This window comes from Apaloderma vittatum, unplaced genomic scaffold (genome assembly GCF_000703405.1).
Source record: "Apaloderma vittatum isolate BGI_N311 unplaced genomic scaffold, ASM70340v1 scaffold2604, whole genome shotgun sequence".
NCBI classification, from domain to species: Eukaryota; Metazoa; Chordata; class Aves; order Trogoniformes; family Trogonidae; genus Apaloderma; species Apaloderma vittatum.
Genome location: NW_009711919.1, coordinates 27,933 through 52,514, shown reverse-complemented (window position 1 = coordinate 52,514; position 24,582 = coordinate 27,933). Strand labels below are relative to the sequence as shown.

Here is a 24,582-nt window from a genome sequence, read left to right as displayed (position 1 = left end):
TATATATATATATATGACACTTGCATCCTCAGTACTACAAAAATACTGAATCTTACAATATTAAATTCATTACGAAAAAAAGTCATGTATAGTGCGTTTTCATCTTTTAAAAGTTCGAAAAAATTTACCTAATAATAAGAGAGTCTCTTGTATAGCCACCATCATATTCTGTAGTTTCTTCTAGTGCTTGAAAATCTAAATTCTGGAAGAAGATGACATTTTAAAAAATGACCGCAAATCATAAACTTACGATCAAAAAAGCTCCACTTTCTGGTGTACATTCAGGATTCTTACCCTACTTCCACAAATAAGTAATTCAATTTCCTCTGGTCTAAATAAATATTTCAAAGGAGATTCATTGGTCACCATGTGGAATCCTCTCCGAAAGGCCTTGAACTGCTTTTCTACTGATTTATTGAGTATATAGTCAGCATACAGATTGACAAATTCCTGTAAGGAAACAATCCCCCAAAAAACCTTAGTACTTCGACACATGCCACATGAAGTATCTCCCAACAATACAAGACCCCAAAACACATACAATTCTAGAATTCTATGTAGATTATTATCTAGGCTCAGCAATAACAAAGAGCAAATCTCAAACATTTCTCAGGCAGATCAAACAGCACATCCAGAAGCTACATACGCACACCTCCATGCTTTCTTTAAAAGAGAAGCATCTTCCAGTTACAACTACACTGTGCTAGGGCAATTTTTAAAGGCTTTTAAGCTTAAATTATAACCGAGACCAAACCTCTACAGAGTGCTACATAATTCTGCATGGACTATCTAAAAATTACAGTCTACATTACAGGTTAAAAAAAAAATAAAATTGAGTGTACCTTTCTATTTTCATTCGTAATAGGAATTTTATCACCGTTTTCCTTTAAATCATGCATCATTGGATTACCAAAGAGATCCGTATGAGATATTTGAAACGTTATCATCATATCATCTTCCACACTTCCTTCATACTCTAGTAAGTCTCTCAAACTCTGGTAAAGAACCTAACAGAACAAGAAATACATGTCTTTCATAAACGAGTTTCAACAGAAATCACCTGCCTTCAAAAAGGGTTGCAACTTTCTAGGACACAAGTCACCTAACATCTCCCATAACAGACCAAATGAAAGTATATTAAGCTTAAAGTTTGTAAAAACCCAAACAAACTCCAAACCCCTAACAAACCAGTAGCAGATGTTAAGGAAAGATAAAAAGGAAACATGGCAATGCTCCCTGAGAAGAGCCTGTCAGTACCCAGGAACCTTCCTAAATGCAGTGGTCAGACCTGTAGCTTAACTCTAAAAATGAAACTGTATTTACTTTTGGCATCCAGAATATGTTACGCTAAGTTGAATGTATACGTGTTAAAATCAAAGAAAATGTATTTTATACCAAATAAAATTCAGTCAGTAGATTTTTACCTCTTACAGTTTGATCTGAAACCTAAACAAATGAGGAAGTAACCCTGAAGCAACACAGATGAGGCAGTCAAAGTAAGAAAACATTTACACAAAAAATAAAAATCAGAAGTCAGGTCAAAATTTTCCAAGCGGAATCTGAAATTACCTGTAGGAGTTTGCTTTATTCAAAGGAGCAACCAACCTTCCTCCCTGCTGTGCCTTAGGAAAAGCCCAAGACTCTCTTAGAAACCAAAGACTATGCAGAAAAGAACAATTATTTGGCTGAGACTGAGGACCCAAGAACGTAATGTGAAGCAACAACTGAGTGCAACTATGTTTTTATAGCGAAGTAATAAATCTCCTCTCGATGTTTTAATTATTTAGGTTTTACAGATAATGAGAGGATGAAACGTGTGTATCCCTTTGATTCTTCCATGGCACCTTTAAAAACACTTTACTTTGAAAATGACTGGACTTGGAACTGCTCATAGCAAGGGCTGGTGAACACCCTTACCCTTCATGCTCTATAGCATTAGAAAAAGCATTGGGAGGCTTGACTACTGCAAATTTCATTTCTGCTTTGAGAAGCCCTGAGGCAAGTGTTTAAGTCATATTAGAATACAAAGATTTAAAATAATCCATTTTCAAAAGAAGTCAATGGAGGTGTCAGAGGAGAGGCATAAAAGTAGGGGAGAAAAATTAAGAAAAGCTCTGACTGCCTTGTTCCACAGAAATAAATTCACTTTTTCTGTCATAAAAAAAAAGTTTTGAGTATGTAATAGAAATTTCAGGAAAATGGGAGCGCTGTGTATTTCTCAACACCATTTTACAGAGAAACTGGTCAAGGCACGCTGTTGTACACAGCCATCCAAAGCAGACTGGACAGCCTATTTTTTTTTATTATACATGCCTCATTTTCTAACTAAACAAAAGCAAAGCGGTGTTTGTTTTTCTTTCAAACAGTACCATTTTACTCTTCTTTTCTGAATAGCTGCGGATTTTGCATAACTGCTTATGAAGAGAGAAATGCTCTACCATTTAAAACAAAATGAAGCATACGAATAGCTCATGCCAGCCAGCATGAGAGAAAGCTACTGGTGATCTTTGACTGCAGGTGGAGCAGGGCCGAGACGCCCTGCACACACAACTCCGTCTCTGCTCTTTCTGCTACAGAACTCATGTGGCTTCGTGGTTTTTTTACAGCCACTGGTTGAGGAGGGGTGTAGGGGGGAAGATGGACACTCATCACTCCTCCAAACTGTAGGGATTTTTCATGAGCTGACTCATCTGTCTTTTCTTTTAGGAAAAAACCCAAAACAATGAGCACTGCACCTTTGCATGCCTACTGCTGCTTCCACTTTTTTTTTTTTGACAGAAATATACTTCTACAACTCAATATAAACAGCCTAATTCTAGAAGCCTCTTCGGGAAGATACTATTAACAACGGTTTATGCTTATAGTGCTTAGTGATATTAAGGAATTTAGGCAGTATATAAAAAAAACCACAAACCAAAGCTTTTTTGATACTCAGCCCTATTTGTTGACTTGGCAATTCCGTCTCCTCCAAACTACATGCAGTAAGAGCTGTTATTGCTTACAGATCTGTTTTAACAAATAGACTCTTCACAGTGTCACTGGTTGTTTCACTTCCACTTCAGACAGAGATCTTGTGTTTAGCTGAAATCTAGATTAAGTTTTGCATGGAAAAAATGCATGAAGAGACTGAAAGAACATAATGAACTTACAGGGTGAGAGTCTGCCAGATCCCGGAAAGTTCCTTTTTTGCCCATTAGCTTCCTGTAGACAACCATGGGAAAATGTACATCCAGTATACAGTTATTGTAAATAGCCAGACCCAGTACTATGCCAATCAGTGTAAACTGACCCTCGGTTTCAAAAGAGGACGGATTAAACCAAAACAGTTTTGTAGATTCATCATATGTGAACATCCCTGTAAAAAGATGACATTGAACAATTATGGTTACATTTCAATTAAAAAAAACCCAAAACAAACATGTAAAACATACCACTGCAAACCCATTTGCATCAGCATGCCTCTAGAACATGTTTAACTTAACAGTAAACTGAATTTAACAGCAAAGAGAAGGTACTTACCTTGGGGTAATTGGAGCTGCTGTTCCTGTTCCTCACATTACCACTAAAATCATGTGGGAGCCCTGTGCTACAACACCCTGCAACGTGCAGAACCTTTCATCCCCTTCCACTACCAAAGAAGCAGCAGCACACAGTCACCGTAAACCATAACCAATAAATACAAGAGTGTAAGACAGTAAAACATTCAAAAACCACATGGATGAAATAATCCTGAGGAACTCCTTTCCTCAAAGGCTTCTCTGGACCAATTCCAGCAAAGGAACAGGATTAGGTGCGGCCCCGTTACTGAATTAGGAGTTACAATGATGAAGCAGGGATTAATCATCACGTACGATCTTAAAGAGTTAGATGCCCAAAAGATCTGGTTTCTTTGGTTAAAGGTACTCAACAAAGGCTACTGTTGCTGCAACTATCACACACATCCTAGCTTGAGGGAAAAACAGGACTGTTGTTTCACAGGAGGGGTTGCAATTTTAACAGCTTGTCACTGTTGAAAGCGAGAGGTTTTGCTTTGGTCCCCTTTCTCTTCAGCTGACTCAGCTCACTGTTTCAGGTGATCAAGTTCCTGCCAAGTTTACAAGTGGAGGATTTCACAGAAGGCTTCAACAAGCAGCTGAACTGATGCACGCCAGGAGTTGGAGGAAGCGGATGGGACTGGACCAGACAACAGGAGAGCAGAGTCCCTCATCCTTCTGGCTGTAGCAAGCCAGGTGATTAGCTCTTGTTTACCAAACGAGAATTTTCATACAGCCTATAAGCTATTTCGACGAGTCTCAGAGTAAAATCCATTGCTCACCTGACTAGATATCGAAGCAAGATAAGTGCAAACCTGCCCGACCTAAGGGGGGCAGAGAGACCACCCTGGACACGTACAGCGCCAGTGACCTGTTGCTTGTACAGTCAAGTCTCACGATTTCCAGGCAGAACCTAAGGAAAAGCATCCAGGCTCCTTCCTCCCAACACATCAGCAATTTGAAGCAGATGCATGTAAATCAAGGACACAAATAACATTTGCCACAAGTTTTATCCTGTCAGCCCTGAAGAGATATGCTTATTTACAACCTATGGAGACGTACAAATTGATTACAAAGCCACACAAACAGAGCCGTAAAATTACTCCTACAACTGAAAACTAGATGTCACTTTCAGCCAAGAGGTAAAGCCTGAATGCTCATTCAAAGTAAGGAAATGAACTCCAAACACAGATTCTATTCATATCAACTTTGAACAAAACAAAAGGCATTTATTGGCTTTTGGCATAAATGTGTAAAAACAGAAAATGTAGCTGGCATTCACAATTGTCTTTTGCACCTATTAATACATAGTTTACACATCAAGTGCGACTTTTTTTTTGTTGATTTCTAATCACTCTATTTACCAGAGGAAAAGAAAGGAAATATTTTAAATGGAATTTTAAATGCCTGTCCTCTGATAAGTAAGTGTGGAGTGATGTTTATTGCTGTAATGGTGTTTTGCTGTTTTGGGGTTTTTTTGCCGTTACATTTCAAGTGTTTTCATATTAAACTGTCTATGAAGTTTTATTCAAAAGAGACAATAAGTCAAACAAAATATTAGATTTGTGACCCTATGGTAAAAAGCAAGAAAGTAATAACTTCATATAATATTCCTGGCAATGCTATACAATTGTTTTCCCCTTACTGCAGCTTCCCATTTTGTCTGGGGTTTTTATTATTGTTTTAATGTACCACAGTCTTAATTTTGGTTAGTGAATAAAATATTGTATTTCACATTAAAGTGTCTCCAGATGTAGATCTGGGTGAAGTGTTAGTCCTTCACTATTAGACGTTTTTTGGAGTTGTTTGTTTTGACTTGAACTTTTGCATCATCTTCCAGAAAATACAAGTCATTGCTTTTACTGTGCCAGTAATTCAGAAGTTACTTCAGTCAACTCAGAAAATGGAATGCAGGCTTCTATTTAGTCTTTCTTCTAATATGCTTGTGTGTTGCTCGTCCATTTCTGACTTTCAGTTGCCTTATCTCCTGTGTATGTGCACATACTTTTTTGTATCTTGAATACAGAAGGAAAATTTAAAACATGCATGAACGTCTAATCTATCATCCATCTTTACACACACTAAGCATGTGTGTATACACATATCCTAGCTGAATCAGACTTCAATTACTAATATATGAGTATTGCTCTTTAGACAAACTTGGAATGAAAAAATAAAACAACCTTATTTCACACTGAAAAAAAACAATTTTGTGAGTCAAAGTACTAAGACCTCCTTACTTTGCCATCCTTTACTCCAAGAAACCTTGCTAATTAAGATTCCAAATTTCTCTAATAGCAATTTTCAGAGTGAGTAAGACTTGTCTAGGGATCTGTATGATTTGTTACAAGAACTGGCTTGTGTATGGTGAAAAGTAAGTGCCAAGGTTCAGATTTCTGTTACCGATTCTGAGAACTTCCTCTTTAACCCAGTCAAAGTGAATTTCTGCATTTCTTCATCAATTTTCTAAAGGACAAAACCAAGAACAACAGCCTTCTTTTCTGAAACAGTTCAATGAATCCAAATTAACTAATGGCCATAAGGTACTGAGCTTCTTTTACAGAAGCTATTACAGGAACTACCAAGTGACATCATATTTCACATAAACTATGAAATTAGTATAGGAACCTGGTGGGTCTCATTTCTATTTTAACACAAAGTATTTCTCAAATTTTAGAACATTTTAATCTCTGCAGAGCAGAAGACCAACTGCACATTAAAAGCAGCATGTCCTTGCATGTATAAAGACAGAAGCATAAGAGACTGGTGCAGGGAGCAAAGGAAAAAGAGTAAGATGGAAACACAAATATAAAACTTTGGCTCCAATGTATCATGTTATTCCCTAGTTCTTAACTAACTACAGTCAAATTTGACATTACAGCCACACTTTGGATCTGTACCCTTTTTAGATGAGCTCATTAGAAGAACTGATACTATCGGATTTTTTAAGCTGGGGGAAGGAGGAAATAACTCAAAAACTCACCATAGTCCTACTCTGGTTTTACTGCAGAAGTTCTTCCTCTTTGGTTTGATTACTAATTCTAGAAGCTAATCACAAAGCAAAGCTAGGAGAAAGGTGAGAGAACAAACAAAGGAACCCTGCAAAGAAACCCCGTAACTACCGATATATAGCTAAACAAGCAGCGTTAGCTTTCACTAACTATAGAGTCATTCCTTTCATCACTCCTTTTTAGAGGGATGACTGATGACGACATATAGTGAGCTTTAGTAGGTCAAGTACTCTGATGTTCACCAAGAAATCCTGAGAGCTTCGGAGGGAAGCAGCAGCAGATGTAGAAAGGCACAGTATAAACATAGAAAGGCCCAGGTTGGCAGGGACCTTCAAAGATTACCTAGTTTAATCTTTTGTGGGGAAAAAAAAAAAAATGAATTAGTAAATTATTAGAACACGTACCAATGTCTGGATTGAAGATTTCTTCCACAACCAGTTGGAAAAATTCTTTGGAAACACCTCCTTCATCTACCCCTTGCTCTCCTTCAAATTCAACATACAATTGCTTCTTCAAGTCTGCAGGATTTTCCATGGCAATCATCTCTAGCTATTGAGTGAATAGATGGAAGCATTTCATTAATAAATCTGTTTATTAGAAGATTCAATTGAGTATCAAATAATGAAACCAAAATCACCCTCCAAACCAAAGAAGAAAGCAAGTATAAATCACAACAGTAAAATATCGGAAACAAATGTAATGCTAAATCCTTCTAAGCACGTATTACAATTCCGGGATTAACACACCAAGAAACTTACCACAGATCTGTTAGCCAATTAAGTTTGTTAGCATTCTCCATTTCTATTCTTTTAAGCACTTAAAAGTTAGCATTGTGCTGCATAAAATTCGCAGAAAACAGTATGAAAACAAGATGTATTACTGGGATAATTAAACTCATCGGACAATGAAAAGAGACTGCAATTTGATCTACATGGTTCTCAATGAACAGTTTTGTGAAGGGATTACACAAATGTATTTTCAGAATGTTCTTGTGATAATTTATAATGGAAGACAGAAGGCAAGCCTTTGACTAGTAGTTGCATCTCACAGACAAAGAGCTGGGAGAAAAAGCAAACAAAACCAGAAGTAAAAAGACACTAATGTTACAGTCAAACTGATCCCTTTCCTCTCAACCATAATAAAGAAGTCTCAGAAATCTCTTCCTCTTATTTCTTCAGTGCATTTAAACGGATCTACCACACTGCTTCCACAAAAGTGAAAATCCAGTTAAGGTCAAATAGAAGTTGTGACCTTTCATAGGAAAGGGTTTCATGTCTATACAAAGGCCATTACAGGTCTCTCATTTTTTTCTGCAACAAAAACGATCCTTTCTGTAAACCAAAACTTATGCAAGAATATATTGCAGCTCATAAGAAATATGCTGATTAAAAGCATAAATATATTGGTTAAACCTGTGCAGCATGATTAAGCATACCTGCATGGAAAAGAAAGCTCAACAGCAGTAAAGTAAGGCCCAGCCTGGCCCAAGCATTCCTCTACCAAGACTGCATTTATTACCGATGAGCTCTGTCTCTAATCCAGGCTAGTGCAAACTTTACTTACCAGCAGGTGTCCTTAACACATTGAAACATTCTTCTTATTCCATTATTTCACCTCACCCATACGCACACACATACACACACATGCCAACTCATCCTTTACGTCTCAGAATTTTACTACAGAGGCATAAAAGAGAACAGGAATGAGGAGATATGATAAAGGCAGCAATAATGACACCATCCATTCATGAAATGACACTGCCAGTAAAACAGATTTTTCTCCTGGGAACTGCCAGGGCAGCCAGCCATGTTTCAAGCAGCACAGCAGGGGCAGGCGGGTGACAGAGCTCAGGTGGTTAAGCCTCAAGGTTTGAAGACTTTGAAGGCTCCTCAGGCAAAAAAAGAGGCACGTGGAGAAAGAATCATCCTAAGTGGCTTTGAAAACCAGTATCGGGCAGGAAAACAGAGAGCATATCTCCACAGCATATAAAGCTCAGTTAAAAGAAATAAAATTGAGGCAAACCATAAATACATCAAAATGAGAGCAAGTCATATAAGGTGATTGAGGTGTACACTAAATTACAAGATTATCTAGAAAACTTAGTTATGTACTATCTATAGCACTTGGCATTCTATTGCACATTATTTGCAATAAACTATTTTTGCCCAAGGAGACCAAATAACATTTATTCTTCAAAACTCACTGTATTTTATCAACACTACTTCTGCAGCAAAACCATGCTGCAGTCCCCCCTGCATGGGTATTCTCATTACATGCTTTCCATAACAGCACAGTTTTGCAGCTTGCTTCTCATGTAAATCTTAAAATTCGCACCTTACAGAGGTGTAAAAAATTTTTGTTCCTGAAGGGGATGACAAAGGAGCTAAAGTCATATTCCATGCACAATGGAGACTTCTTAAAAACAGAGTAGTAGCATTTATTTTCAGACTATTAAGTACAGGCTGTACATTCAAGCTGGACAGACCAAAGTTTTCCTAATTGAATCCCTTCCATTTATAACTGGCACTAATACTACTTTGGGTTTTTTTCCTCCTCAGCCGTGACTTTGCTGGCTTTGTAGTATGTGCCAGGAGCAATTTACTGTTTTGCAAGTTTCATGAATTTTGATGAGTTCTGAGAAAGCAAGTACAGCCTCTGCACTGCTTTTGGGACAGCAACCCTTTGTCACAGTGTGAAGTCTCTCTTGTGTCTAAGTACACTAAGGAGAGTGCCCATATTTACACATAAAATGCAATTAAAATTAGTTCAGGATTATTTTTTGCCCGAGAACTATGATGCAATGAGTGATGTAAAAGAAATGCAGTATTAAAAAAAATAAAGGAGGGCAGAAGAAAGTACTCTTAGCTGAGCAATGTCGGCTGCGCAGACTGGAACAGTGTGCTGGATGTCTGCGAGGGAGTCGATAAACGAATACCCAAAAAGCTGGTATTTTGAGTCAAAGCCTAATGTTCCTTGAAGTAGATTCTATAACCAGGACAATGTTGCTAAGCTGCTATACTGAAAGTTGCAAGTTTAGCTGCTCCCCTGAACACCTCTCAACCCTCATGCTCCACAAGAAAACTGGAACTCAGCAGAAGACAGCATTTCACGATAATAGCAGGTACAGAATTTTAGCAAAAGCACAGCAGTGTTTCTATAGCAAGGAAGTATGGAGTTCAGTTTAATATCATTTGGGTTGTTTATTTATTTTTTTTTCCCCTGAACACCTCTCAACCCTCATGCTCCACAAGAAAACTGGAACTCAGCAGAAGACAGCATTTCACGATAATAGCAGGTACAGAATTTTAGCAAAAGCACAGCAGTGTTTCTATAGCAAGGAAATATAATATCATTTGGGTTGTTTATTTTTTTTTTAAATAATCAGTCAACACAGATGCTGCTGGAAAAATCCAATCTATGTGTGTGTGAATTCCCAAAATTTTAGAAGCTGATATGTTTTCCTGTCATAATGGTTTGACTGGCCAAGCACCTGAAATCATCATTGCCGTTTCCAGGGACGTAATAAAAAACATGTGCAGCATGTCTGAAGCAGCACCATCTAAAATTGAGTATCTATGAATTGAAAAGTTGAAAGTTGAGATACAATGTTACACAGAAGATGTGTATTTTGTTGCCTTGTTATGCTACAACATGGGAGATTGTAAGCATTTTCCCCAAAGAGAGGAATCTTCCATTGGAAGACAGAAGTAAGACAACATTTAAAAGCTCAGCATAGCACTACTCTTTGGCTACCTTTTAAAATTTATAGTAACTGAACTAATCTCTATTCAGCTAAAAACTACAGAGACACCCATTCTAGGAATGTTAACAGAAAAGCTCTCTTCAAGGCAGCAGGAGGAATACTTTTCACACTAGAAGGCAAAAATGACAGGAACATAACTAATTCAAGTTTGAATGTGCCAGTGACACATCATGACATAAGTCGGTCACGACAGTTTTCTGCGAAATGGCAGGTGAAGTCATACTCGAAGTGACTAAGAAGCATCCTCTCAAGCTGTACCTTATGGTCCACGCTTGCCAGCAGAGCCTGCGTACTCTACTACAGTCACATACATATTCTGTGTGCAACCACAGCACACTCACGTTGAGATCGTCAACCCAACACACATAAACATCAATTTCATCCAAAAGAACCTCCAAGCTCCTGAAGTACTGCCTACTTGGCTTCAGCTGTCACATAAAAGTTTTTGCTCATCGATGCACTCAAAGTCCTTTACAAGCGCGAGAAGCTCGCTGCTTGCCATCAGGCTACATTCCATGTGAAATTTGTCAAAGCGAGTTTCTCTTTTGCAGGCAAGTACCAGCCAGGCTCTCCTGAAAGGATCCAACACATCTTCACTGGTACAACTTGTGTGTCATAACTCGCACCCTTTAACTTAACTGCCACCTGAGAATAAATCCACAGACGATCTGAGGCGTGGAGAGGGGTGGGGGAAGAGGAAACTCAGAGGAAAGGAATGAAAGAAGGAGCTGTTGGAGAATGAAAAGGCAGAAGAGGGGATTTAAGGATAAACTTCATTACTACCACATCCACATGGCATCATGACTCAGGAGTAGAGCTAACCTCTTAAACCTGTTAGACACAAAAACCCCAGGTTAACTGCTTTCAACAACTACAAACTGATCTACCAACTCCCAAATTTAAGGGTTCCTTACAAAAAGCAGGGATAACACTCCACCAGTTTCAACATTCCCCCTCCACCCCCTGGAGACTTTTCAGACCAACATACATACAAGTAAGCATTCAATAAGTATTAATACAAATAAAGCATGTTTCATTAAGTCCATTTCAATTTAAAAAGTGAAAAATAAGTTTCTGATGCAAGTTTCCTACCTGCAAAGAAACTAAGAATTTACACATAAGATTTTTGCTTAGATGTGTGTGTTCCAGGGTTAACTAGTATTCTCTTAAGCAACTTTAAGTTATTGCTTCAAAGGTATTTAAAAGGTATTACATCAAATTCTCAATAAAAGAAAAAATTAAAAAGTAACAATATATTAAAAAAAAAATCACTTACCAGTGCTCAGACTTGTTTTAATGAAGACCAAAAAGTGCAAATATGTACATACTGAATTCTACAAGTTTATATATTAAAGTATTGATAAGAGAAATACAGCTTTTTTATAACTTAATCAGCTCAACAACTTAGCAGAGAAACACCAGTACCTAGACCATAAGGCTGACCAATACATCTGCTTGAAAAATATCCAGCATCAGTATGGAAAACATGAACGTCTGCCTTGTTTTAATCAATATTTTTGAAAATGCTTTTATCAGGAAGTTATCACAGTTATTCCACATATTGCCAAAACAGCCTTTACTGATTGTTCTGCAAAGACATAGGTCTAGTGACATAAATATGTAATTAATTACAATCCAAACAAGCCTGTAAGTATTGCCAGAACTAAAAAAAAATAAAAATGCAATTCAAGGCTAAAAACATTGGCAATTTTAACTACTTACCTGTAATTTCGGCATGTTTGGAAACATTTTGTCTCTGAACTGATCTAAGAATACAACTCAAAAGACTATTATCATGGCAAGATCTTTGATTGTTTTCAGTGACACCTTTCCAAAGTTCACTACTGCACCCAAAACTTCAACTGTCACTGACACAAACTCACGCAATGAAGCCTTTACTTAGGTCTGATGCTGTCAGTGCTGCCACAGAGGCAGACAGTTCCCATCACCTTTGACCGCAATCGGAGATACAGCAAGCTACGTCAAGGATTAGGACATAAGACTGAAGATCTTCTTCCAGATCTAGTTTGTGTCAATTAAGAAGTGGAAACAAATAGTGAAAATCACTAAAATCACTTCTCAATCTGCTACAGGAAGTATCTGTAACAAAGCATGCAATCCTTAAATGGATCAGGGATGCAGTGAAGGAACTGCAAGACGACACCGTGGAACCGTCTTTTCCGTACAATACTTTTCCAGTTACCAGCAGCACACTTGGAGCTTACAGGTTTGCACATGTGTCACATCTAAACACCCATTACCTTTTGATGGATCTTTCCTTTGTGAACAGCTACAAGTTCTGGACAAAAACATCCATAATTTTAAGGTACACAGCATGGAAAAGATGCGTCTTTTTGCTTGTATTAAGCGTACTTCCTGATAACATGACTGTGTACTACCAAATGAGAACATACATATTTCCCATGCAGCTTCTCACTGTCACCTTTTTTGCCATTAAGAAGACTTGATAACCTCTCCGAAGAAACTCTGAACTCTCTGAATGTATTTCCATTGCATCCTTTTTGTATTAAAATGAGAAAAAACAAAGGATACATTGGCACAGCATAGTAAACAGACATTGCACTGGTCCATTCACTCCTAACATTTCCTCATAAACTATTCCTTGAGCACTGATACTTCACATCATCAGTTAAAAAGTATCAGTAGTTACAGGTGACTTCTGTAACTTTCTAAAGTCCACATCAACTCATAACAGCTACCTTGTCGCATCCGTTGAAATGGCACATACAGTTCCCTTCCTCCAGTTCCAGTGGCAAGTTGTCATTCATCTCCTTTTACTGAATATGATTTCTTTTCCACTTCAGAGAAATGCCTGGGCCACACTTGTTCTCATCGACTAACACTACGGTTCAGCTCAGACTACCTGAATTTACAAGAACCTTATCTTTTTCCTTTATTTATGGTCCCAGAATAAACAGTTTAAAATTCATACTCTTTGTGAGGCTTTGATAAGAGTCAGATCATCATAATTTAGCATGTTATGACAGTTTAAATTAACAGCTGTAAGAGAATCCATGGCAACTGCCCAGGCATGTACTCGTAGGCTGCTGGGCTGTGCAAGGGCTGATGCAAGTGCATCACAATTGAAATTAGTATATTTGAGCTTAATTCGATTTAAATTACCTAAATTTCCAACAGACTAAGAGGGTGCACAGCAGTGAAAGCTGTGGCCCCATTGCGATACAGCAGCTGCATCAGCTTGATGTTGTCCAGGAGCTTTCTAAGCAACACTAAACGTTCTTTTTTGTACTCAAAAGATTTCAACTTCCTTCCACAGCAAGCAACATGTGGAAGAATGTCTTTTCTTATATTTACAGATTTTCCTTCCCATCATCAGCAAGAGAAACAAGGTCTGTTTCCTCTCTGCTGGAAGTGGCATTAAAATGAACATCTCCCTAAAACTGGCTCTTAATCCTCTTTTAGTTGATCTTCTAAAGAAATAGCACTGTTCCACCATTTTCCCCAGTATTTATGTACCCCAAGCCTGAACAATCAAGTAAGTAAACTCCATTGCACTAAAGTGACAAAACGATAACTGGATACAACTAAGTCTGACAGGCAGTGAAATTACAAAGAGCATTCTTAAATCAGAAAACTGGTATACAGTAGGCTTTAATCTTGAAACAGTATAGATCTCACTTTCCTAATGTAAAATGGGGTTTACAGACATAAGCTATTTCTGCATCGCAATCTGATTTTTCCCTTTGGTACTGGAGATAAAAGTTTTCCCTGATGAGTGATAATACCAGCAACTCCCATGAAGCAGTTAACCCATCTGGAAATTCATGGGCCCACAGGAAAATCAAGGTGGGAGTTCATTTATGGCTCTTAAAATTGACCTTCAGTAACAGTTAAAGCAATCAACTTAACTAGAAGTAACAACTGAGTTGAGAGGCAAAACCAGGTACCCTCCCCAGAGTTTCTCCTAATACTTGTCCTGCTCTTCAGCAACAAGCTTTAAAGCTAGAATTTTGCAAACTCTGTTATGCTTTAATAAGAGAACACAGAAAAATCAGCTTCTGAAAAGTAGCCTTAAGCAGAAAAATAAAGGGAGGAAGAGTCCTAAAATTAAAGGACATATTCATGGAAAAAAAAGTTTACTGCAAAATATTCTTTACAGTTTGTATCCTGTGTAATTACCATCTTCCAAAAAGGTGTGAACAAGTGGCTTTAAGTTTTATTTTAAGAAGCCGGCATGCTCAGAAACAGTCTGTTCTCACAGTTCTCAGGTACTAACAGGTCTGTCTTCTCCTTCCTCAGACAGATCACCATCCGTACCAAACTGCAACAATGCTTAGAGACCTGAGAAGTGCTTCTTATCATGTAGGCACTCCACACACTCTATCTAGAAGTCCACAGGAAGAGTAACACAGCTGAAAGGTTTTAATTCCAACTTCCTTCTGAAAAACCTTCCTATCAGGTGATCCAAGACAGTCCGGAGGACAAAGAAGAAAGACTGAAATGGCAGTTGGTTACTCTTACCATTAAGAGGTGTAACAGTGCAGGACCTGTTAATGGGGAATAAGAACTCTTTGACACTTTAAAACACCTAAGTCCAAAACCAACCTGAGTAAAAGTGGTTCTGCTGAGCACACCAATTGTCAGCAGCACGCTTAGAATTCAAACTTAATGCGGTAAGTTATTTGAGTTTCTTCTAGAGGCAATCTAGTACATAAACCACCGCACTTACACGCAGTTCTGTTCGGTTAGTCAGAGCCCACGCAGTTTGTGCTAGCCAGAACCAACACGCCCAAGTTCCACGTCGACGCTTGACTTACCCGGACGAGTGCATCATCTATGATGTGATCGCGTCTCACTTTCAGTCGCAAATACGGGTTGAGCTGCTGTCCTTGAACTAAGCTGTAGAGCACAGTTATGCGTCTTTCACTGTACATCCGGATCCTGTTGTCATAATACAATCCCAGGTTCTTGGTAACAGCATTCAGTATGAAGGGACAGGTCATAAAAGAGAATTTATTTTCCGTTTCTACTTTGAAGAAAGTGTAGTCTTTGTCCATTTCTAAAACATCGTTCAGTGGTTCATTTATAAATTCTTCAAAAGGGATAAGTGGTTTTCTGCAATCTATAGTTTTAACGCCAAGTTCAGTTTCCAACGGGTCCACTCGAGGACCTTTCTTATTTCTTCTTTCCTCACCCAACAGCTCTTGAAGAGTTAGTTCACTTGATTCTGGGATGGGTTCCTCATCTTCCTCTTCATTATGATCTGTATCCACATCCCCTCCTACTACATTTGCATAGTAAACCATTTTCAAGCACTTTGAAGCAGCAACAACAGCATCATCATCATTCACTAGGTTACGACTATTGAACTCGTTGCTTATGACTTTGTAAGTAATAAGCTGCTGAAATGTTTCCATCATTCTCCTAATTTGGTCTGCTCTGTATTTAGACCACAATCTGACCAGTTTTGCTTGAGCTGCAAGGGGTAGTTTGCTCATTGCTTTGCAAAACAGTGGTAGAGCCATTTCCAGGTATTCTGGGCTATGAAGATTGCCGTTCTCCATAACGATAATAAACAAATTCAGATAGTTAGGATCCCGAGAGTACACATTATGGTAAGTCAAGTCACATTCCACATTAGGTGACAAGTACACAAGTGCATTTAAAAAGGCAGTTTCTATTTTTTCATTAGAAAGTAATCTATCATAGACCCGTCTGACTGCTTCAATATCTACAGACACTTCATCTGGGCCTAGTTTTTGGAGGTTGTTATCTCCCTGTGGGTTATCACCTATTCTTGACGATGAAGATGATGATGCGCCTGAATCTTCTTCCATAGCAGCAGCCGAACAGGCAGCTTTTTCCTTTTCATCTTCATCTTTGTCTTCATCCTTTCCTTGAAGAGACTTGAGCTCCTCCTTGGTATGTTGCTTGGCTTTTCGGAAACTCTGTACCAACGCTTCAGCACTAGAAAATACTCTCCCAATCACCCGGATTAAAGGGGAATAATCCTCTTTCTCTCGACATAGTTCCAGAATTTCATATATCTTGTCTTCAGTTAGAAAAGTCACATCTAAAAAAAAGATAAAGTGTTAATTTAATTAAGATAGAAATCTGCTCTTCTCAAGAAATCTGCATAATATCATCACTAATGCTGGGGCAAAAAATGTCAGTACTGGGTAAATTCAAGACAGATATTTTATAATTTCACTAGCATGGAGAATCATGATCTCATTCTCTATGATTTTTGTATTTATTCATGGATGTTTATCAGAGAACACGCTCATTCGTAAAATTGTTTTGCAGTCAATTAACTATATTTAGTAGTTAACAGTATTGTCTTAAAAAAAGGACCAAATCAGATGTTTCAACTTCGAAAGACTTAATGGGTAAGACTGTGTGATAATGCAGTTTTGTGGTAAATCTGCACAGTTAATGTATGTCATTAAACTATAGGCAAACTAAACTGTATCAACCTCTTTCTTCAAACATAGCATGTGTGTGGACTTCACAACTCTTTCTGAATAACAGATATTGAAGGAAAGATTTAACATTTGTTTTTGTTGCATGTTAATGGGAATAAAAGTTTTCTTATTTCTACTACTAATGCTTTCTGCAAGTGTTTTTATACTAAACTGATGCCTGAAGATTCTCCCCAAAACCACAATACAGGTTCAGAAATTTATGCTGCCTTCTAAACTACATACACACTGCTGGGCACAGGGATTATTTCTTTGTACATTAGGCATCACTGTGATAAACAACCGAAGCATACTCATCAACACCCTGTTCAGATTAACATTGCTTTACACACATCATCTGCATGGGCTTCAAATATCTGTCTGTTCCCTCTCCCCCTGAAATCTCTGGAATGAAATAAGTCATCTGGTGGTCTACTTGTTATATGAAATCTTCCTTTCTCTTTAGAAAAGAGAAGGAGAAAAACATTATTTACAGCTTTTTATACCACTTCTCAGACAGAACCCACAGATGCTTTCGCATCAGGTGATGATTTAGAGTAGGATTACCACATGATCAGACCCTGAAAAGATGTTCTAGTTTAAGCAGATTCTTCTGAACTGACACATAATTTAGAACTAAAACTGCATCTGTTTAATAGCATCCCTAGAGATCTAAAAACCACACATCACAGCACTGTATTCACCAACGACACTAGAACAACCACCTCTGCAGAAAGGAAGCATATAATTTTAATAAAGTCAGTTACAAGTTAAAATATCCAGAAAAGTGATTGCCTACACTAACATTCATTCCAAGCAGTCACTAAATTAAAAATACAAACTAAATGATGCAAAGACAGACAACCTATTGAATTTTGCAGAGCTCCAGGCCATTCTTAGAGCACAGATAACACAGGAAAGATTAAGCTTATGTCATGCTACTGAGACTGACTTCCAACCAATCTGAAGACAGTGAAAAAGCTTCAAAACTAAAATCCATCCTGTTAAAAAAACAACAGCACTGAAAATATTATGAAAGGATTCAAGCTTAGTGCAAAAGCTCCTATTTTTATCTACTGCAGTGTCAAGGAGCAAACTTGTCTAAAAGAAATTTAACTGCTGATACAGCTGCTGTGCCATGCCACAGCTCCTCAAAGCCAGGACCACAGCCTCGAGTTCACCGATTCTGGACTGCAGAGGCTATTCATAACATAAAAATTATCAGCAAAAGTTGACAATTTAACAATCTAACACATTTCAGATTTCCATACTTACAAGAGGAACTCCCCAATCAGTCTTTTAAAGCTTTTAGTATTTAAGGAACTAACCATGTGCCATTTCCAGGTAAAATATTTAGTATTAGCATCAGCAGTTTCCTAACAGTTTTAAGCCATACTCTGTCACCATCCTCTAACCAAGCAGCCATAAGGGTCTGCACCATTTTGCTTTACAGCAGTGAGAACAGCCAAGAGAAACACAGATGACACTTTCTTCTAACTCAAGTAAATTTTAACTGACTTGTGTCTTAATATGTGAGCTTTTACATGCCTTTTTTCACCCTTTCTATTGCACCTAAGTGACCCAGCAAAGTAAACCTATCTCCTCTCAGACCTTGTTCTCAGTAATACTCTGTGACAAATCTGTACCTGAAGTCAAGCTTTAGCAGTGACTGTGGAAAAGGCTGCACGTGATCTGTGTATTGCCAGCAACACAATTTCTAATTAGCAAATCCATTAATTATCTTTCCTTAATCTCTTATGGATGCTTTGTTATGATTGTGTTCTCGCTGTCCACTAACCTCCTTGCTTTTAATTTATATTTTGGTGATCAAAGTTGAAAATAGCTTCCCAGGTAATTATAAGAATGATTTTGAAATGGTTCTCTCTCTCTCTGACTACATTTGTAACGTATACTTGCAATTTCTCCGTTTCCTTCCTCTTTTGGACTGTCATCTAAGATATTACTGAGATGCTGACAATGGCGTCCAGAAACATTTCTCCCCCAAATGTCTTTGGGCTCAGCAGTACAGAAAAGTAATTTAAAGAATTCTTTCTGAAGGGCATTTCTTTAATTTATTTACAACTTTCAATCCTACATCAAGCATAAAAGCAAGCTGCACATTCTTTTCCTTGGCTTTCTCAAACTTAACTGCAGCTTTCCCAGTAACTGTTACTGCAGACGGACTTAAAAAAAATTCCAGAGTGCTAGATTCCGGAGACATCATCCAATTCCAAAGGTAATTACGGACTTTAAGAACACTTTAACGCTCCCTGGCCATACAGCTACAAAGACAGGTCAATACTTATGATGCTGCAACAGATGAAGTCTGAGTCACTGCCTTAGATAACAGACTGTCTCTGGAGATCTATAACTGAACCTGTATTGAGAGAGAGGACAGTAGGGTCAGAGAGAAGAAGGAAAACTCTGTACGTGCACACCTCCGTTAAAAATACAAAGTAAAGAGACAAACCATAAAACAGACCTAATGTTCCTCTTGCCTGTCTGACACTACACTGGCTCTCCTTTCCCCTCCTTACCATTTACCTCTTTGCTTACTCAGATCATAAATAATTTGGGGACAAATTTTTCCTTGCATCAGACAAACTGGTGCAGGTACTGACTGGGGCATCTTGGGGCCTTTAGAACACAGCTGCAATATGTTTTATTGAAAAATCTGTAGGATATTTTAATTATTTGCTGTAAACAGTTTCACCTTTAGCTAAAAATAAATGAAGTTGAATTTCTGTGTTTATACCACTTATGGCAACAATACTTAAAAAAAGGTCTGCTCAAAGGTTAAATGGCTTTAATTTCACTTAGCTTGTGATTTCTGTTTGCACCACATGTTTGGCAACAACTAAAATTATTCTTGTAGTATGTATTTACTACTCTACCAAGTTTGAAAAGCAGAACACAGGTTAGAAAAGACATACAGACAGTATTTAATTTTTGTACACTGACTTAGAAATATTGTGTAGTTTAAACTTTTTTTTTTAGCTTGGTAGATATATTGCTGATCATGCACTGTATCATTTTTTCTTCGTCTGTTAAGTTTCTTAACATAGAAACTGGACTTAGTTAAAGTATAACTTCTATAACTCATTAACTACAAAAGAGTTACAAAACTACTGAAACTACAGCAGTCATACAACAGCACTTAAAGAAACTCTCTGTATTTGCAAAACCAGTAAGGGCAGAAAGAAAGTACGTGCACGTGGATTTCAAAAGAGATGTGGTAAAAATCTAGATTTGGAATCAGCGTTCAACATCAATCCAGCTGTTTTTCATAGTCCACAGTAAAACATTTGATTGCCCAGTATTGTATTTTACTTAAGAAGTCAGCAGAACACCATCACAGTGAATTCTGTAGGCTTATACTTGTACATATTACACGTATTTTATTTTATGAAAATTCTGAAATAACATCTTACCTTTAAAGTCATCTCTCGGGCCTTGCATATCCTTCCTGTTCATTTTTCTGTCAGTGCAGGAATTGTTATGGGCACCTTTGGAATTGTTTTCTAGGTAAGCTGAGCTCGTTCCTTTCTTGGAGGGATGAGGATCACAGAGTTTTGCATTAATCTTATAAAGCTCGAGGGCCTTAATGGCTGCTGCATTGTTATCCATACGGAGAAAAGTTGGACAGGAAGCACAAAATTCATTCGTGCAGGCTTCATTTCCACAGCCCTCAGTTAACTGGTGGTAGTAGCGCTCTATTAGATGCTTTGCAGCTGCTCGCTTCCTGTAGCAAACATTCAAACAGTAAGTACAAGGATTAGTCGAGCTTTCACATACAAAGCTCATTCAAAAGCATCAGCAAGACAGAGATTAGTCAGGCACTGAAACACAAGATTTCTGTGTCAGAGAGGACACATCAGGAGTTTTTTTTAAATGTAAGATTCTCATCTTGACAAACGCAAATGTTTTTTAACACACAATTTAATTTGTGGGTCCTCTGTAAGTGAAAGGAAAATCTTGTTTATGCACAGTTCTCAGCTTTACATTCTAGTGTTACAGTGGACACAATCTTGTTCAGTTCTGAACAATCTCAATTGTCACTAAATAAAAAAAGAGAGCAATTTAGATGCAAAGCAAGGCTGCAAGTGAAATAGAACTGGATCTCATACAGGTGATTTGAGTCTGATGAATAGTACTGAGGTATGGCTGACACCGACAGAGGGAAGATGCACAAAATACAGATGATGCAGACATTTACTTAGTAATACTATCAATAATAATACACCAATAAGATATAAGCCCTTTAAAAATCATTTTTAAACAAGATTCCAGATGACTAAATTATCAGATATTTAATTTAAATCCATAGGAAAAGTATTCCTTGGTTAATTAAACTGATGACAAAACCACAACTATAAACGAACTCGAAGTTGAACATCTCTCCTCAGCTAATAAAGTATACAGTTCTCAAAATATGCTATATGCCAAATCCTCCCCTTTCTCCTGCAATTATACATGGCAAGCGAGTATTTTGAAGAACTACAACCGTATCACTATACAAGTCAATATACTCACTACTATATAGGAGCACATGATAATTTAACTGGCCACTTAACATGGTCGCAGACTTGTACAGAAATATGCAAATGGTAAAGAAATTGCTGGAAGGCTGCAGGTAATTGGGACAGAACAAGCTGCATGCACACCAAGAGATCATATCAGATCACATTTTGAAATGAAACCCCCAAATCTTCACTCCATTTTAAAAACCAAGTTATTAATGAAAAATATTAACTATGAAACATTTCAAGTATTTTGATTAGGTGTAACATGTGGGTTTTTTACCTAACTTCAGTGATACAGTACTATAAAGATTAGAAGATGGAAAGCAAGATTTCAATCAGAAATTGTGATACTAACTTCAAGTTGCCTTTTTTTGATGTTGATGCCTGCACAGATTCTCTATGGAGCAAGTACTTGAGAACTGAAGTCCTAGACACACTGGTACTACTTTGCTGCACCCAGCTCTTAATATTGGCTGCTTAACCACGGAGTTTCATGTAGCTACTTCAGAAGGGAAAGTGTCCTCAAGTTCTGAAAGGAACTACTGAGGTGTCTGTTACTCAGCAATAACACCTTTGCTCCTTCCTTTCCACCTTTCACGATCTCATGAGTCCAGAGAAGAAAAGATTTCTTACAAAGAAAACCATTACCTCAATGTCTGCCTGACCTTCCAAATGCCCCAGTGCATCCAAAACAAAAACAAATGGAAGAGAAGGGTTTTTCTGGCACCTTGAGACAGAGGTGGAAGACCATAAAATTATTTTTTTTAAAGCAGCAGCACCAGCAATACCACCAAAACCACTACTGTATAAACAGAGAATAGAATCATAGAATCATAGAACAGCTGTATTCTGATCCAATGAAATAGTTCTAATCTCTTAAATTTTTATATCTACTTAGCAAAACGTGCCTTTCTCCATGTACGTATAAAAATAGGGGATTTATATCTTGTCTTCTGTATTTCAGCTTTTAATATAGAGGCTTTAAAAAAACAACAGTGTTTTAATACAACTTGGACCTGTACATGATTTCACAGACATCTATTTCTGAATGCCAAGGATTTCATCCTTTGACCATTCTTGACTTCTACTCTCATTCCAGAACTTCAGATTCAGAGTGTGAAATACTGTCATTTGTAAGCAGGTATGTATATGAAAACTTTTCTTTGTTAATACTAGATTTCTATACCTGCCTCACCAATGTGCTCCTTATTTCCTCCTCTTCGTGGCTCCCTTATGCATCACCTTGATGCCTTCATGAAAGCTCTTTCCAACTCAAGTCGAACTTTATTGTTCTTTTAATTTTCCTTCCCCTCACTGATCATGTTTTCCACAGTGCATAAAAAACCTACAATTACTTCATACACACATTATCATTTTAACTTCATCCTTCTCATCGCATTTTCATTCCATCTTATTTCTCCAATGAAGTCTACACGGAGATCACAAGTTTTTTTACCAAATTTTCTGACCTGTGCAGTACACCTATGAATGTTATGGATTATTTCTCACAGCTACTCTAAGTGTATATATGTATTAGAGGAATGTGTGTATTTATTTACCTAAAGCAGCTAGAGTTGTCACTCAAATATACTGTGAAAAGCTGACCAATTCCCTAAGAGAGCTTACATTCTCAAATTGAGAAACTGTTAAAGAGGCATTCACATCTTTCTAGCTTATGAAACATCCAGTTTGAAAAAAGTTATTTCAGTGTAGAAACATCAATATATTAACAATATGTTTTATCATATTAAAAAAATACTCCACTTGAATCAGGTCATATCTGACATGCCAGCAGACAAAGCTAAGCTTAGACTTGTCTTTAACTTTCAACCTCAGAAGGACTCAAGATTTATTTTTTGTTTTCAATATTTAACTACCAATTACTCCTCCAAACCACGCCATGCCTACAATAATGTTGTTTGTAGAAACATTTCTGTTTTGACTCATGGCTGCAGACTCACTGACTCAAGTTCTGTGACATTTTATTAGCCACAGAAGATCCAACTGAAAGTCAGCTTTTTTTCTATTTACATCAGCTATGGAAGCAAACAATACAATTTAAAACAGTACTAGAACACATCAGCATCAGTATTTCCCCTCAACTCTCCCTGGCAGCTATTCTGTAGACTTTTGACATGGCCTCAGATAAATTATTTAACAAAGAGGTGGAGACTTAAAATGAGGATACAGACTCAAGAATATAGAACAGAATTTACTGAGCCTCCCACTAGAGCTACCCTTACTGAAGCCAATCCATGGAAGTACTCAGAGAGAATGCAGTTCTGAGTAAGCCAATATGTGATTTTACAGAACAGCAAGACACTCCATACCACATTCCCGCTGAGGTATTTGTCACTGTCCAGAAACAACAGCCCACATTTCCTTATATTATTCAGGAAAAAAAAAAAATGTAGCATACCTTCTACATTCTCCAGAGGTGAAAACTTGATCTCCTTCTGCATTCCTTCACTCATTTAGAAGGCAGAAAACTTAAGCTCTTAGCCTGAGGCACTGAAACTGGTTCATCAAGCAAGGTAACACAAAACCCCTCTCTATTCTTAGCTCAAGCTGCACAGTGAAGGCTGCAGCTCCCTTTAAGTTCCTCTACAGGGACCTAATGAAGAGTAACTGGTCCCTTACAAACTCAGCGACCTGTTTACTGCGCATTAGCACGCAGGCAGCTGCCGGCGTAGCTGAGGCTACAGCGACTGACTTGCACACGTGTTTTTGCAAAGACTCACGCCGCCGCTGCACATCCAAGTACGGAGCTGCACTGGTGTGACTGCAGGTGTAAACATTGCGCAGGCGCACCCTTACGCCTTAAGGATAACTTCCCACACAGCGAGCCTTGCGTAACCTGTGCTATCTCAGGGAGGAGGAGAGGCACCTAAAACAGACATCACCTTCCTTCCCCAAAGTCCAACCGTTTCAAAAACACATTCTTGCATTTGAAGACAAACTAGTATTCACTGACTTTGGTAGCATTTAAAGATAAAAGAGTGTGCCTTTAGGCTTTAAAAGTGTTCTTTAAATAATTAGTAGCCAAATAATTTGCGTTCGCAATTTAAATGCTACAAAAATTGTGGAGTATCACTAGAAACGTGCATCACTGAGCCTCTCAACTTCTAGACATTAGGGCAAAGGTGACATTAGGGCAAATGCACTGGGCTGCATTTTAGGTCATGAAGTAATTTCTGAATGTCTAAAATCTATACAAAACACGAGACTGAGTGCAACAGTCCAAAAGTTCCTACCTAACAGCACTTAATTTGCATTTCTCAAATACATTAAACTAAATATAGAGAAATG

The 24,582-nt window shown here is 37.8% G+C and overlaps 1 protein-coding gene across 1 annotated transcript in view; it reads right to left on the bottom strand.

The window, feature by feature from the left end:
• Positions 1-112: 112 nt before the first annotated feature.
• UBE3A (ubiquitin protein ligase E3A) overlaps positions 113-24,582 on the bottom strand; it is a 43,340-nt gene continuing 18,870 nt past the window's right edge. Inside the window, exons 5-11 of the mRNA XM_009867776.1 lie at positions 20,182-20,492; positions 15,107-16,362; positions 6,949-7,093; positions 3,150-3,355; positions 843-1,007; positions 295-450; positions 113-202 (exon numbers count right to left, since the gene is read on the bottom strand). Of these exons, the coding sequence (XP_009866078.1) occupies positions 125-202; positions 295-450; positions 843-1,007; positions 3,150-3,355; positions 6,949-7,093; positions 15,107-16,362; positions 20,182-20,492 (2,317 nt within the window). The 3' untranslated portion in view covers positions 113-124. The remainder of the gene's footprint in view (positions 203-294; positions 451-842; positions 1,008-3,149; positions 3,356-6,948; positions 7,094-15,106; positions 16,363-20,181; positions 20,493-24,582) is intronic.